Source organism: Triplophysa rosa, linkage group LG6 (assembly GCF_024868665.1).
Source record: "Triplophysa rosa linkage group LG6, Trosa_1v2, whole genome shotgun sequence".
NCBI classification, from domain to species: domain Eukaryota; kingdom Metazoa; phylum Chordata; class Actinopteri; order Cypriniformes; family Nemacheilidae; genus Triplophysa; species Triplophysa rosa.
In genome coordinates this window covers 1,702,849-1,720,599 of record NC_079895.1, presented here as the reverse complement: position 1 = coordinate 1,720,599, position 17,751 = coordinate 1,702,849, and the positions used below count along the sequence as shown (strand labels likewise).

Sequence of the window (17,751 nt, the reverse complement as noted above, 5' to 3'; positions counted from 1 at the left end):
TTATTATACGTCATTCTCACATATACCTTCTCTGGATCTGTTCCACATTTGTGGAATGATATAGCTTTGTATACTGTGCTGGGCTATAAGAGAACCGTTTTTACTGCACTTATGCTTTTTGTTTCCTTATGTTGCTCCACTTGCTTCTATTGTTTACCTCATATTTGGATAAAAGCATCTGCTAAATGACCTAATGTAAATGTAATGAATTAAATTAATACAAATAAATATTAAAATAATAAATCACTCTCATTATCATAATGTACATTTTTTAAATCCTAAAGCATATTTTTAGTGCTACTATTACGGTAAGTAAACAGTATATATATATATAGAACTGTACAACAGTATATTTGTACATAAAAATAATACAGTAATGATCATTACAATAACTCGATTACAAAACAGACAATTAATGAAAACACTCCCAAACTCCTAACGGAACTAATAGACTTTTAAGTAAAACATCATTTCCTGATGTGACGGTCCCCGAAGCCTTAAGAAAAAGCACAAGTAAAAGAATGCTATTATTGATCGATTCTGAGTTGTTTTTCCGTACAATTAAGTGTTTTTTTCCTTCTGTGCACTTTGCTTCTCTCCAGAGAGCCTCTAACTAATGAGAGTAAAACTTGAATTGAGGAAGCTGATTTAATTCCAGCGGTCCAGCAGATGTAATGAGCTTTCACTCTCTTCTGTTTGCCTGCTCCAAAGCAGCTAAAAACACCAGATTATTTTCGAGCAGAGATGACAAACTAACAAATCAAAGTTTCATACTGAGCTCACCTCAAATGACCCAGACCATCGGTTCTGAGGAGCACATCCAAGCGTCCAAAAATGTGCAAAAAGAGCCCATCATAAATTGTGCTTGTCGTTCTTTTCAATGCACATATTAATCAGAGTTTTTCAAGAACTTGATTTCATCTCGTTTCAGTGAAGGAAAGTCGTAATGGTGTGACCACGCTTTAGCCGGACGTCTGGATGTCACAAAAATGCGAGCTTACCCGCTCAACTTAATGTAATTCACCCTTTACAAAGAAGCCTCGGCACCGAGCATCACATCTAATGTCGCATCACGCCTTCAGAGTCTTTACACACGAGATGGGAATAAAGAGCTTTGAGAAAGACTGCTACGGAGACAAATCCGCATCATATTTCTACACAAAGACTGTCAGAGACGATCGGCCAGACTCCATATCTCCAGCTAATGGGAACTGACAGTAGTCTCCTAAAACCATGGAGTGTGATCTGAGCTAGAGCGACGCCGGATAACAACACTAGATGATTATATGCGTGTGACTGCACACATGAGGGAATTTAAATGCTCCCCCGGCTCCATTAAACGGCCTTCAATAGGCTCAACGTGAGAAATATTCTGCAGAAAGTCAATCGGTCACAATTATTCTAACAAGAAAACAAGAGCGAACATCTGTCCGCTGGGACATGAGCATCCGCAAATGAAGTCTGAGAAGGAGGCGTGAGGAGCACGCGTGTAAAAATTCATAAAGGACATCATAATGCTCAATAGGGTCGCTATGGGAATTCAAGTTTTATTGTCTTATTTAAAGACGTTTTACTCCGGAACAAACACGCACGTATGTCCAGAAGATTCAGAAGAGTTTCAGAAGAGACGTCAACAATGTGTCAAACTGAGCTCAGATTTGTCAAGTCTGCAATCAAAGTCAATACTGTTGAAGATCTCGATATGAACATTTCTCTTCAAATTTGCTCAAATCCAGATTATTTTACCGCTACAATCTACGCCTTTCCGCACGCATATTCTTTATTTTAAATCTAGACGCGCAAATAGGGGGCGACGCGGTCGACTCAAAGACTATGTGCACTACATAGGGCGTCGAGGGAACATACGGAAGCGTTTGTGTCTGTAATGAAGTGAGGTGTCGGTCGAGTCCGTTATCAAATCAAGCCGGACCTTACGACACAAACACACGATAAATAAACCTTCTTCAACTCTAATGCTTTATCTTGAACAAGTGTTTGTGAGAGAAAGAGACACTGAGAGTCATTTACATGAATAATATATAAACATAACGTATGTTGGATCAATTACAATACAATTATTATACAATAAAATAATAATACAAATTAATAAATTAAATTAAATATAAACAGTTATATTATTATAGCCAAACACAGACCGGAAGTTAACTGCAGTCTATATTAGGGCTGTCAGGATTATTAAATAATCGTCTCATCGCAATTGTTTGACCTCATCGGATGGTTTCAGATCATCGCAATTATTGCACATCTCTATAGAAGACACTAGGGGGAGCTGCAGTGCATCTGCATATTGCATATTTTAGTGTTTATATTGTGTATGGTAATACTGGCAAAATGTACCACCACAACACTATTATGTAAAGAAAAAACTTTAAAGCACTTACCATACAAATAACCTGCAGTACAATTTAATATTATTTCAGTGTGAAAACCAGTCTACCAAAATCTCATTAACATAGAAGTAAACTTTTATTGTAGTCTTGCAAGTGAGAAAAAAACAGACTAGAAGCTTTTCTATGACTGATGGGGCTTCAATTCACACCTGATCAATTTATTTAATTTACAAAGATTGTATTATTGGCACGTAAAAGCCTACACCTTAAATATATGATGACCCTATTTTTCCCAATGTATTTCCAAGAAAAAAAATTTATTGGACAATTAATCGTCAGCCAAATTTCATAACCGTGACAGCCCTAGTCTATATAAGTGGTTGATGCAACTTATAAAAGTAACTTTGATGTGATTTGTTGAGGTGAAGTAATGCAAATACATTCAAAGAATAAGTTGAAATGACTTGAAGTGACATCAATTTGATTGTATTTTAAAAAAAATGTTTCACAGTGTAAAGCACTTTTCACAATTTTGCATTTTAGAACAAACTGTAAAGAAATAAAAAACAGTATAGACATATAACATTCTTATTAAACCTTATAACTTCCAGTTTATGCTAACATAAACAAACTGTTTTCTTTCACGTGTCATTTCTTCTTCTACACACTTTTCTGTAATATTTTGCCTTACCGGTGCACCTCAGAAGTGAGATATTACAGATATTTTAGCTTTTGTTTGGAAAATTGCTTGTGATGTTCCACATCTGGATAAAAGCTTCTCGTAAATGACTAAACATAAAAAACCACAATGTCCATTTTACTCTAAGCTTGCTTTTGACATGTCACCATTGACGGCGATTCAGAAAGAAAATTGAGAGGTTTTGCACATTGTACATTAACCGGATCGGGATGAATTGCAGAAAGGATAAACTTACATATTACAACAAATTATAACCAGAATGTTTTAGCCAATAGAATCAAATTTATAAGCATGTCTGTAGAACGTGTGGACCAAGATCGTGTCAGAAAGTGCGAGATTTTTTTTTAAAACAAGATTTTTAAACACTTCTCATGTTATAATAAGCATTAGCTTAGTGTTCGCCTCACGCCTTGAGATGAACTCTCAAGGTATCATAGAGAATCTAAATTCAGAGCGATATCTGAAGACTCATCCTCTCCTGAGGCTTTCTCTCCGAGCGCCTCTACACCTCGCTTATTATCTTATCAAACAAAGACATTTTTCTCTCTGCCAGCCGAATCGCAATAAAGCCCAGCTTTATAGACTTCTGCTTTTCTACGCTGCGTGACAGCGTTCAGAGATTTCACACTGTTCTTTCGCTTTCAAAGGAAAATCTATCAGACGATCAGGAAAACCCCTAAAACAACGAGTGTTAACCTGTGTTTAAAACAGCATCATTCATTTTTTAAACACGGTGAGCTTCTTAAATGGTCATACTTTCATACATTATTCAGATGGTATCTCAAACGTTTTTTTACTAGACTACGTCTGCAGATTTATGTGAGGATTATTCAATAAATCAATATCAGGGTGTGAGTAACTTTACAAGATACATATCAAGATACAAATAGAATTTAATATTACGTAGGAAAATAATCCAGAAGTTCTGACTCGAAATGATTTCATGTTATATTCATACAGACAAACAAGGACCAAATTGAAACCCTTATCACTTTTGAGGCAAATATTCAGATCATCTTGGGTACAGGACACGTAGGCGTCATACGCACATTATTTACATATGACGTACAGATGGACTTCTGACACGCCACGTGTTGTTTTGCTCATGTGTGTTTACATCAGGAAATATTTGCAAAGTTAATTAAAGTCGATTTTACAATCATTTAGCAAACACACACAAACAAGTTTGTTTCCCCCATTATGTGTTGAGCCAAACACCTGCCGCCGGCTGACCTCACCACTCTCTCTCGCTCTGTCTGTCCCTCCCTCCCTCCCTCCCTCCCTCCCTCCCTCCTCCCTCCTCCTCCTACACTCCCCTTCTCCCCTCTCTCCCCTCCCTCGTCTCCCCCTCGTCCCCTCTCTCCCCCCTCTTCCCTCTCCCTCCCTCTCTCCCCACCTCCCTATTCCCGAGCCCTCCCGTCTTCCCCCTTCCCTCCCCCGCTTCTCCCCCTCTCCCCATCCGCCTTCTCAGCCCCCCACCCCTGCTCTTCGCTTTTCGCCCCCTCTCTCCCTCTCGCCCCCCCCCTGTCTCTCGCCCCCTCTTCTCCTCTCGCCCTCTCGTCACCCCTCCCCTCTTCCCCGCTCTCTCCACCTCTCTCCCCTCCTCCCCTCTCTCTCTCCCTCTCTCTCTCCCCCCCTCTCCCCCTCTCTCTCTCTCTCCCCCTCTCCACAGCTAGCCGTGCGTTAAAGGGTTTTAATGCACGACGTGGAGGCCAAGAACCTGCTCTGCGAAGTGCATTAAAATCCTTTAACGCAGCTGTGGATTATCCCGCTGATACCATAATCATTGTCATCAAACTTGTAATCAAACTTACTGGAGCGACCTGTGCGTTAAAGGGTTTTAATGCACACCTTCCAGCCAATCAGAATCGAGTATTCAAAAAGACCATGGTATAATGCATTTTAATTAATAAACAGACTATCATGGTGACGTCACTACACGTGAGAAACCTGGCAAGTCAATTTCCATTTAAGTGTGCTCAAACCTCCATGTAAAATCTGTTTTCTGCGTAACCGGTTTATTACTATGCATGTTTCTTTTATAAGATGATTTTTGATAGATGTCCGTTTATTTTGTGCATGTAAACGCACTCAGTGATGAAAATGACATCACTGAGACTTCACTTGACATGGTCATTTCAAACTGACTGAAAGATGGAAATATTTCAGGTGTAAAAATCATTTTAAAACATACATCTTTACCAAATTCTGACATAATCTGTCATTATTTTTGCCATTGGATAAAGAGTAAAGAGTACTTAAATAAAGCTACATATATTTTAGGAAGGTAAGGGATATAAAATATACATTTAATAAAGGTTATGAAAACGCTATAAAAGAATGTTCAAATGTAACAAAATGTTCAATAAACAAATGACACAAAATTCAATATTCAAAAAACACGACATTTATGACTTTCAGTTCCTACCAAAAGAGCCAACTGAACACAGGAATGCGGCCCTTTCCTGCTGATCAGAGAACAGTTGCTGATGGATTGAAATGCAGATGAGGCAGGGGGCCGCACATAAAAAGGAACATTTATTCGCGCCGAGCGATTGATAAAAGGCATTAACCGCAGTGCACTGCAACATGAGGCGAGATTGAGAGGGACGGTTTAAGAAGACACACAGTTCTTCCCACACGCCCCACCATTAGGCCACTTTATAGGCAACACGCCTGAGTGCTTCAGACGCTTGCGCTGTTTTTAGTCAAGATAAAAGAAGTGTGAAAGGAGAGAAGCATTACGGCTCACCTTAACCTCAGGACCATGTTCACCGCTCCCGGACCGCTCGAGGATTTCTCCAACGGTTGAACCTGGACAGACGGAAAAAAAAAACGAGTTACTGTATGTTCCAGGGGATTTGAAAGCTCAAAGGTTCTTGGGGTTAAATATGTTCATACTGTCGACATTGAAGCTTAAACACAGGATTTTATAACAAAAAAACAGGAAGTTATTTTGGCGATGTGAAGCAATAAATTATTTTAGTCAGCTCAATGAATGCTCTTATTGAACCAATCCAGAAACGTCTAATGCCTATATCTACAATTTTTCATTTAATTTAATTACATTTTATTTTATATATTTATATATTAAAATATATCATATTAAAATTATTACTTTTTAATATATATTATATTTTTATTTTAATAATATTTTTAATATGTTAATATTATTTAATAATATATTTTATTATGTGGTGTGACATGTTGTACCCAAAAAATATAAATGAATATTAGTAAACATCCATTTGAAACAAAATCCAGATTTTGTTTTATAATGGCTATGTCAAATATCCATGGTTATATCTCACATTTCTCTTGCTTCATCCGCCATTTTTCTTTACGAAAATTTACCACGATAAACCATGATAAGCACAAATCAACCATGGTTTTGCTACAGAAGTTTTACCATTTTATATGTAGTAAAACAGTGAATTAAAAAAAGAATCAAAATTGCAAAAAACACGGTTACCACACATTTACTATAGTAAAACCATAGTGAATTTTCGTAAGGGTAGGATGAAGTTTTTCATTCAGCTCAACGCAATGCATTATGGGATTGCCTCAAAAGCATACATGCAATGTTGCCTTTAGATTCCGGCCTCATAATTATCAGGCCCACAGCATGCTTTCTGAATCTCAAGGATTTATTACGTCTAACAGTCTCTCTCAAGGCCAGTCGGGCCTCCGGGGTCGTGTTAAGGGCCGTTCACAAACCGACCGCCTCGCAGCACGAAGCGTCAGAGCCATTGAATCAAGACAAATCACAGCTGCATTGCCAGGACCGGCCGGCGCTCACCTGGGGATGCTGAATGGAGAGGTTCTCTACCAGGAGACTGTTGGCATTCACTTCACCCTGCAGAGGTAAAATGAAGTGCTTAGGAGTGCAGCAAAGTACAGAAAAACATCTCCCCATTCCTCACCGTTTCTTTTCAATCCGTCCAAGGACATTTCTGGGAAATCCGGTCTCTCCGCCACCTCAAAGCCTCTGATAAAAATCATGACATTTTTTAATCCGGCGAGAGAAAATCCGAGCGGGACGTAAGACGCAGAGAGAAGAAAATACATCTGTGTTTGCATTGCTTAATTGCTGTTTGTCCACTGCGCTTGAACAGGCCACGCTTGTTAATTATTTAATACGTCATTTATAAGACAAATACCGCAATCCCATGACACCCTCAATTAAATGATCTAACGATCCTTCAGTCCTTAATTAAATCTATTCAGAGCCGAACATGGTCAGGAGAGCGTAATGTCTGGCGGCTTGGATGTATAGTCTATACACTCAACTTAAAGCCGCAATCTGTAACTTTTTGGGGTTAAAAATAAACAAAAATCATTTTAGCAAATACATAAAAAAGGTTTTTCGACTTAGCACGTAAACTTATAATAACGATTTGTAAGTTAAGCTGACAAGTATGAATGTCAGTCTGACGTCAAAATAACGTTGAACTCGCGTAATAGTAAGTACGCAAAGTAACGCGCAATTTTACACTCGAAAAATGGTCGTGTTATTTCTAGGACAACATATTTTGTGCTGCTTTTAAACCAACTTGTGTTTCCCTTTTATTTATTTATTATTTAGCACTAAATGACACATAATGTGCTAAATAGCATGACACAAACACGTGTTGATATTTAACACGTCCTTTTTGAGCGTATTTCAGACAGAGAAAAATTAGCATCGATACAACATTTCCAACCAAATTTACTTTCCTAATGTGACATTTCTAAGAGTATTGGACCAGATTTGTACATTTACTGAATAAAATGTCAATGGTGAGAGTGTGTCCGCAAAACTGGGCGTCTTCATGACCTGTCCGGGCATCGCTATACTGTTGCTAAGGAGATCCGAGTGGTGCTTGTTGCTAGGTGCTTCCTGGTCCATGTGAATCACGTCCAACCCTTCACAATATTCAGGGCTCTAAATGAAGTTTGAGTTGAAGTAAATTGCATTTTAATCGCCTGCAAGGTGAATGTTTTAAGTCTTAAAATACAAGTGACAACAAGCCACATAGATTGAGTTTTCATTGACTTGTGGGATGAGTTCCCAACACTCAGAAAACAAGACTGTTTAGATCCCTAAATCTAAGTAATAATTAAAAACAATGAAGTCTTAGCCACCGGCACACAGAAGAATCACGCACAACATGAGCAGAATCATACGTCAGGAAAGTAATGAAGGTTGTGATTTCATGTCGACTTTAAATACACTCAAGAAATAATGCGTCACTCCACACAATTTTAAAAAACGGAATGAAATAAACAAAACTTACGTGCTGGTTTTCGTCTCTGACCCTGCGTGACTGCGAAAGCAATAATAAGACAAGATTCAATTATGTTTTTGTTCTTGTAGAAAGTACGAAAGACAGATGTAGCTATTTGTGTGGGAGTGCAATCAGCGCTGGCTCATTTGCATACCATAATAAACAATAAACACAAGCGCAACGTCTCCAAGTTCATCAGGCAACGCTGATTTGCGGACGTGTCGCTACAGGGGCTCTGATTATAACTTCCCGATGGAGACGTGTGAATGTTTTATATTCAACATTTAGGAATAAAAAATGGCCCAGCGGCTGTGTGCGTCATCTGAATTTCTCACCTTCTGCATGATACACGTACAATCAAATATTTATTCTCTGCATCAGTGTTTATTATTGTAAATCTCATATGGGTCACTCCTGTTATACAGCACATGTTCTCATCCCCATCGAATACACGCCCAATAAAATATTTCACTTTTAACGCTAGAAATTATTTTCTTTTATTCCGTTATCAACTTAAGGTTTGTTTCTTTCCCATCTTTTACTAATATTTCAAACAAAACATTTCTAGTAAAATCGTTTAAATTTATTATCATTTTTTCGGTTTTCCATCAAGTCTTTTGTAATATCTAACAATCATTATTCAGAAATTAACATACAAACTATAATTTATAAAAATAAATGATACAACAATATAAACTAGGGCTGTCAAACGATTAATCGCGATTAATCGCATCCAGATTTTAAAACGTTTGTGTTTACATAATATGTGTGTGTGTGTGTGTGTGTGTGTGTGTACTGTGCATATTAATTTTGTATTTATAAACACATGCATAAATTAACGAAAAAAATAAAATAAAAAAATTAATAAACGTGTATGTATAATTTCAATTATTGGTAAATACTGTACATCTAAATATTTCCTATATATATATATATATATATATGTATGTTTTTGTTTTTATAAATACAAAATTAATATTCAGACATATATTATGTAAACACAAACTTATATTCTGGATGCGATAAATCGTTTGACAGCCCTAAAATAAACTAAATATTAGCGATGGATTTTAAGACTTCTGTTATGGTTTGTGATATCGACCGCAGCATGTTATGAGATATTTTCAATTCAATTCAAGTTGATTTATTTAGCGCTCTTTACAATGTTGCATTGTTTGAAAGCAGCTTTACAGGAAAGAAACACCGTATTTCTGTACTCTCCTTACACTTCTGTTAAAAGTTACAGTTATAGGGTTGAAAAGACACTGCAATAAAAGAATAACACATATAAGAACCTGCAAATAAATAAAATACAAACTATTATTTAGCATCTATCCTCATTGGGATCTTATGAGGCCACACCTACCCTTCCGTGATTGACAGCTGCTTTCCCCTCTTCGCTTGTTTCATCCATTTCATTATCACTCCATTCCCAATCTCCATCTTCAGTCTTGTGCAGATGACCACTCGAACCTGGAACCCTTCTGACCTGCAGATGGGACGGAAAACACAGGTAAGCGTGAAACTGAGACGGCCTTTACAGCAGCTTCGCTCCCATTCATTTATTTATAAGACATGAACCAAACCAAGCAGCTCGGAGAGGAATTGCAACACATTTGAAGCAAACCAGTAAAAACAAAAAGATTGTGTGCCTAAATCTTCTTATGAGGAAATAAATTACTTATGAACTTTATGAACGATGTAACCAAACCAGATGTTAAATATTAAAGAATTTGGAAGCTTTTATCACAGCAAAACCTCAGAGCTGATGGTCGGTCTGTCTCAAGTCTGAAAATCAATGTGTTCATTGGGAAATGAATGGGTTTTATAAAGCGCTACAACAGGATCTATCAGCGGACAGGGGTTGATTTAAGGGTCAGTAAAGTGAGTTTTAATTCATCGACAAACTTCTAAAACCACATTATTCAAACCTGCTCGATATCCATCAGCGCTAAAATATTCCTAGTTAAATCTGGCCTCTATCAACATTACACCACGAATAGGTTTGTCTCATCAGTATTATGTCTTGATTTCCACTTTAAGATTCTTTCAATCAAAATAATATGTACTTGAAACACATGAACTTCTCTTAGTCTCATCCCATTGGATTTTATTGTTTTATTTAAATTTGCAAAAGTTAATTAATTTCGTACATCACATTGCTTCAGGTTTATGATGTTCTGGTCCTTTTACAGGATAAATACTGATTAAGAACATGTTTGTTCCAGTCTGAGATGCCCGCAGCGTTTACTGATGCATACAGCGCACGGAAGTTAAATCGCTGACACCGCAGTTTTCAATGTGATTGCCTGACGCCGCATCATTTGCAGAAGTCAGGGGGATGCGTCGGACCACCTGGAAAAAATAAATGCTTACAAGATATCCAAACGAGACGGTGAGAGATCTTCAACAACAGTCATTACTGAACCTGACAGCATTTCCAAGATTCAGACCTCAGGAGGTTTATTTGCGTATCAACTTAGTCTCAAATGTTTCTCTTAAAATGGAGAAATAAAAACAAATGAGAGTTTCATTGTTGAAACAATCTGGCTTTCGATTTAATCTCTCACTCGTGTCTAGGAAAAATAACAGGGATATTAATCAATAGCCCTGATCTCATCTGTGATTTTTCTTTCTTATGGGACTGTTCATATAGGACAGACTCTTCCGGTCAATAATGGACGGTTCTCGAATAATAATGTATAAACTGGAGCAGACCGTGCAGCTAAATTTCAAGTCTTTGATGCTTTCTGGTCAGAACCACACATAACTGTATCAATAAATCCTCTGAAATACATGGAGGTCGACGGAGGATATCAGACAGGGTCCGATCAATGACGCTTTCTGACATTTCATCCACTCCCAGAGAATATTCACTAAATCATATTGGCCAGATCATGAAATTCAGTCCACGTGGCCTAAACCGACAGCAAATACATCTGACTGTCCTGATTCAGCTTCTAGTTTATAAAGCGATAGAGGAAGAAACACCACACACACACACACACACACACGCACGCACACACACACACACACACACACACACACACACACACACACGCACACACACGCACACACATACTTGCATTTGTGGTTTACGAAGACTCTCCATAGACGTAATGATTTTTATACCGAACAAACTGTATATTCTATTCCCTAACCCTAATATCACATAAAACCTTTATCTTTTTTCTTTTTAAAAAATTATCATTTAGTAAGTTTTTTAAGCATTTTAGTTTACGAGGACACAGGAAGTGTCCCCGTAAACCATGTTTACGTTGTTATACACATGTCATTACACAGATTTGTGTCCTCATAAACCATGTATACAAGCACACACACACACACACACGCATCTACAGCTAAGAAGAACTAGAAAAGCATCCTTTAAGCGATATAACATGTACCCTTCTCTCAGAGCACGAACCAGGACTTTCCAATGCTCTGGATCCTTCCCAAATAAAACAGAAATACACACACATCACATTATGTGCACCTGCAGGCAGGAATAACACACACGCACACGCACACACGCACACACAAACATTTCAGGACATTATATAAGCTCAGATAGCCGGTGGTAAATTGCTCTCTTTGTGCAGTAGAGTGTTGTGAAGCCGACAGTCAATTACACAAAACAAAGAATTCAAACACTGACAGAAAAAATATCATTACAACAAATAAAAAAACGAAAAGCTAAGTTTTTGTTTTGTAGTATTAATTAGTTTTTAAACGCATAAAACTTTAATTTATCCTCCTCATTATTTCTTTATGCATTCATTTTCTGTATAAGCTTTAAAACCTACATTTGTACGACGCAGCCCTTACAGAAAAGACACGTGAACTTCACACGTTTTTCCGAATGTGATCACGTGTGTACAATGTGTGAACTGTGTGTTTCTGGAACATTTTCCTAAATGTGAATTCCCATGCGGAACACATAGGATAACATGTAAAAACCCATGGGATGACATATGCAACATGTGGTGACATGTGAAAGTGCCCCTTGAAAATCACTTGTGTTTTCCACTGTGAGAACGAAGCCACGGGCTTTGGGTGCGTTCTGAGAATAATCAGAAGATGTTGCGCCCCCTAGCGGTCAAACCCTAAAACTGCTTCGATTTTACAGATAAAATAAATGTTACTAAGTGTGATCTTGTGTGTACTGTTAATGCATATATGTTTTTACCCTTGTAAATACCTTGACTTTAAAATGACTAAGCATACATAGATCAGACAGACAGACAGACAGATAGACGGATAGATGGATGGACAGACAGCCAGACGGACGGACCAGGATTCAAGGACCATAAAGGTCTCACATTAAGGATCTCAAACAGATAGAGAGCGAGTAATGAAGAGTAATAGTGTTTGTCAGAATTGTTCAGGTCACAGAGACGATAGCATCTGGCCCGGGGCCGTACCTCTCCGCAGGCTATGGGTTTGCTGACTGGATACATAATATTGAGAGCGGCAGGGTCACATCAGCAATAAGGGTGGACACCGAGTGACACACACACAGGACCGCAGACAATGACATCCTCAACATTCATGAGACACAATCATCGTCATAACAGCACACATGTTCCCATCATGTGAAGGAACTGTGAGCGGTGCCAGTGTTAACCCGCTGTAAGCTGTGTTTGTGCACACAGGGTCTGTGGATGGCTTTTGGCAAGCCGAGGGCTTTCATACCCTACAACACAATAACAACTCCAAAGACTCAATCCAGGAGCTGCAAACTCTATGTTTCTGCTGCATTTCCCAGAGGTGTTCAATTCTGAAAACTAGGCCTCTGGAGAAGACCGCTCTTATCACATCCAAGCTCAGTTCCACCTAACAAACGGCCGTGTCTCCCGGCCAGACGTCGCAAACGCATCACGTATCACCCAAATCAAAGGAATCTGCTGTCGTGATCATTTCACTTTCTTCAGAAGAGGGATTTTTAAAGCAACTCTGTGCTGGTGCAAGTATCTGCCGGTCAAGTGATCACCGGCTCAGGAATAAATCCTGTTATCAGTGAAAAACACCTGTGCACACGTGCCATTTCAAGTATAAAACATCCATTAAAACACACCGCAAGGCACTGTGTCCATGCATACGAGAGCTGCTCCAATTCTCTCTGTGTGTATATGGCTGACTGATGTGCGTTTATGGAGTTTTTGTGATATTTAATATCTTTCATGCGTGACTTTGCTCGGAATGAGTTTAAAATGATCATTTATGATTCACCAAAAATCCATCCTGATGTGTTTGAATTTCTCTGGTTCTGCTTCTCTCGCAGTGCTGTGTCTCTATATAATATTTGAAACCGCTTTGTGTCAACTTGAAAAGACTTGAAAGATTTCAGTTAATATTTTTTGGTAACAACCCCAATGTGCAATTATTTATAACTAGCTCCACAGGTTTTTCTAGTTAAAATTCCCAAATAATAAGAATTAATTGAAGTAACAGATAAAACGTGGGGTAAATACTGTGCTTACATTTTTATTTACAGAATCTTTGCTGTATGTTTTCTAACATTAAACTAATTTAAAAACTTCAGTCGAATGAAGTACAAAACTAGTTGAGCTAGCATACTTTTTAAAATTTGAGTCAAGTTTGGTCCAACTAAAAAATAACAATTCAAGTAACACTTTGGGGACAGAAATTGAGTGAACGTAAAACTTCTGTGGAACTAGTTACTAAATAATAATTCGTTGAAACAACTTAAAAAATTTTACAGTGTGGAAACGCTAAATGTCTTAATTCGCAAAAAAGTTTTTATGCTCGCTTGAGGTGGTTTTTCATTTTTGCAAAAAATGGCTCATGCGAATAATGGGAGTTGGAAACGCATTTGCTGAATAAATTCCTCCAAAAAGTCACGTAACTGCACTACGAGACGGCGTAACCTGACTAACCAGAGAACTGATCTTGTGACACAGCATCAGAAATGTTGTTATGGTCATTCTGAAATGCCTGAGCAAAGTCGTCAAAGTATTTCTGTAATTGCCTCTTAAAACTGTGTTTCCCAGCAGGCATCCACAAAAGCACCGCATTTATTGCGTTTCGTAATCGTCTGCTCGCGCATGTATTATTATATATGAAAATGTATATATTCAATGGCTTCTCTTCCTTTTCTTATTGATGTTTAGTGGCAGTTTATTAGGAAGTGACGGTTGACTAGTTGGATGGAAACGGTGCTTATTCGCAAATGTTTTATCCAATATTCCAATTTTGCGCATAAGCTAAATTCGCAACTTTGGATTGGAAACCCGGCTATTCATACAATATGTTAGGTTTGAGGTGTGGCGTGGTGCTAATAGTCGTCTCTCTCCGTCCCATCCAGCAGCGCTCCTGCACATGCGACCTGCATGCAAGCGGCTGTTTAAATGCACAACAATGTCACCAAAGCGGCATTACAAACCACACCACAATCCACACCTATTAAAGGGTCACATGATTGTTATTCTATCCAAAGGAATACTCTAATGTGGAACATTACAACAAATGATTTGATTTCACTCTACTAGCGATGAAAAGTTTAGGATCACAAAAATGTTTCTCTAGAATAGATCTTACAAAACGTTTTGGTGCTTAAATGTGTCAAAATATAATTGTGCCAACATGTTAGTTCTTTTATTAAAAACAGAACTGTATTTAATAAAAATGTTTAAATCGGTGACTTGCATTAAATAATGCAGAAAAATCAGCCAATAAGAGGTCAGAACTCCCTCAATACTGAGATGTCGAGAAGCTGAACGATAAAATGACAAGAAAACATTTCCTCAAATTCTGCATGCTTTGATTGATTTGGGATTTTTTTAGTCACAACATTATTGCTATAGTTAGATGTTATTCGACAGTTTTGATGAGTGTACCGTTAGTCAAAAATGTGAAAGAAGTAAAGTGATTCCCAAAAGAATCACTGTTTAGCAATTAATAACTTCCAAAATAAAAGTATGTGTTAATAATAATATATGTTTGTGCATTATACTGTATATATTAATTTTGTATTTACAAACACATGCACATACGTGTACATATTTAAGAAAAACATGAAGCATAAAAATAAATAACGTTTATATATAATTTAAATTATTTTAAATTAGGGCTGTCAAACGATTAATCGCGATTAATCACATCCAGAATAAAGGTTTCTGTTTACATAATATATGTCTGTGTACTGTGCATATTAATTTTGTATTTATATACACAAAACATACACATACTTGTCTGTATATTTAGGAAATATTTAAATGTATTAATTTATATTTACCAATAATTGAAATTCTAAATAAACGTTTATTAATCGTTATATTTTTCTTAAATATATGCATTTATGTGTATTTGTTCATAAATACAAAATTAAAAAGCACAGTACACGACATATATTACGTAAACACAAACTTTTATTCTGGATGCGATTAATCACGATTAATCGTTTGACAGCCCTAGTTTAAATATATACATGCAAATATTTCCTAAATATATACATAAACGTGTATGTGCACAGTGCATATATTATGTAAACACAAACTTTTATTTTGAACGCGATTAATCGACGGCCCTACAAAGTGTATACGCACTATATAAACATCTAGCAGAGTCAAAACTTGCCTACACATCCAGTAAAAGAGTCACTTTATAGTCCATCCAGGGTCTTTCATTAACAGGCTAGAAGTGCATTTTTCGATATGGACACAAATCAGCTTCCACACTGTGTAAATCAATACAACGCTCTTAACTACATGTGAGAAAAACGCAAAAACAAACTCCATAAGTAAAAGTTTGCGAATAAAACAGCACGTCCTGAATTTTGGACGTTCATAATGCAGACATAATGTAAAGAATTCCATGTGAATCAGAGCTGTCTGGTTTTCTCTCTCTGTGAGAAAGAATGAGAAAGCGTGTGAAAGAATTACCTTCTTGGCTCTTTGGATTACATTTGGTCCTTTACTTAGCAGCTTTTCAATCAAATACTCTCGATTCTACAACACAGACAGAAACACAGACACGTATCAGTGATGGACCGCTGTGAAGGCATCTGAAGAGAGGGGAGAGGGAATATAGAGCCATACCTTTGCCTTCTGAAAAAATTTACATTTCAAAAGCTCGGCTGCCGTCGGCCTGTGGAGATGGAAGAGCCGAGTTAGAGGAGTTAAAGCTGACATTTCAAGACCGATACAGTTTATATACCAGAGCTCAACAAAAGCCTTTTTCTGTTGGCACACTACTGTAGCATTCTCTGCTGGGAACGTTCAGCATCACGCACCGCTGGCATCCGGGTACCTGAATCAGCTCTTTAAAATGCCACATATCTGCTCGACTGAGCCGCACGTCTGGATATAAAGCTCTCCTGCATCATTTGATCATCATCTGATGAATTACTGCTGCCATTCTTACCAGAACATCTATATGAAGCTAATCGAATTCAGCACACCACCTGTTTTCTGGGCCGGTAATGACGCAATGGTTACTGCAACAATTAAACAGCAATGACTGTAATGAATAAGACACAATCTATCATAAGCTACATTTACATAGAAAGGAGGCGGGGTTTATTAGGAAAAAAACTATCAATCATGATACTGTACAAAAACAATGGATTTGTTACGATGTGTCTGCTTATTCCTAATAGCTGAACTGCAAACACAAGTTGTTTTAGTGCTTTAAGAAGCACTTTCATTTCTTTCTTAATTTAAGTTTTAGGAGAATGTTCAGTTTTATTTTTCAGTGACAGACTTATTGAAATTGTATTAATTTACATAACACAGAATATTCAATTACACCTTGAATGCTGTCAATTCTACACGAGGTTATTTTAGTTTACTCAAATTAAAACTTTGAAAACGTCTCTGTTCATTGAAATCAAATCAAATATTGACCTAAAAATTATTGGAAAAACTTAACCAAAGGAAATTTTGAAATGTAATAAACTGAAATAAGTTTAAAGCACTAAAATTATAATAATAAACAAAAACTAAAACAGAAATTAATTCATATTATATAGCAACATAAAAATAAACAAATAAATGATAAAATGACAAAAGCATATACCAAATTAACTTAAATTAACATAAAAACTAAAGATCTAAAAATAAAAGCTAATTCAAAATATTAATAAAACCTCATTAAACTAAAATCAAAACTATAATAACTCTGATTCTATAACAAGTTGTATGTACAACAAAAAAGGTTTTTGAAAATTATTAATGTTTTAGAAATAAATCTGAAATAAAAATGTGCTTTTCTTGTTTTGTAAAAAAAAAAACATGATATCATCATCAAATTATCATCGATATTATCTTGAGCGTTTATACATTTTAAAGGGATAGTTTAGTCAAAAATTCTCAAATTCTGTCATCATTTATTCTCTCTCATGTGTTTGTAAATCTGTATGTGACTCTTTCTCTTCAGCTGAACACAAAAGAAGATATTTTGAGAAATGTCT

At 37.0% G+C, this 17,751-nt stretch overlaps 1 protein-coding gene across 4 annotated transcripts in view; it reads right to left on the bottom strand.

Annotated features, from left to right (window-relative positions):
- stk39 (serine threonine kinase 39) overlaps positions 1–17,751 on the bottom strand; it is a 44,894-nt gene that overhangs the window by 16,105 nt on the left and 11,038 nt on the right. For all 4 annotated transcript variants that reach the window (XR_008963119.1, XM_057335622.1, XM_057335623.1 and 1 more), the window contains 6 exons: positions 16,379–16,427; positions 16,223–16,288; positions 9,685–9,807; positions 8,328–8,357; positions 6,851–6,907; positions 5,804–5,865 (listed from right to left, as the gene is read on the bottom strand). Coding sequence is in view for 3 of the 4 variants with exons in the window: in XM_057335622.1 (XP_057191605.1) it covers positions 5,804–5,865; positions 6,851–6,907; positions 8,328–8,357; positions 9,685–9,807; positions 16,223–16,288; positions 16,379–16,427 (387 nt within the window). In the remaining variant the exon portion in view is untranslated. The remainder of the gene's footprint in view (positions 1–5,803; positions 5,866–6,850; positions 6,908–8,327; positions 8,358–9,684; positions 9,808–16,222; positions 16,289–16,378; positions 16,428–17,751) is intronic.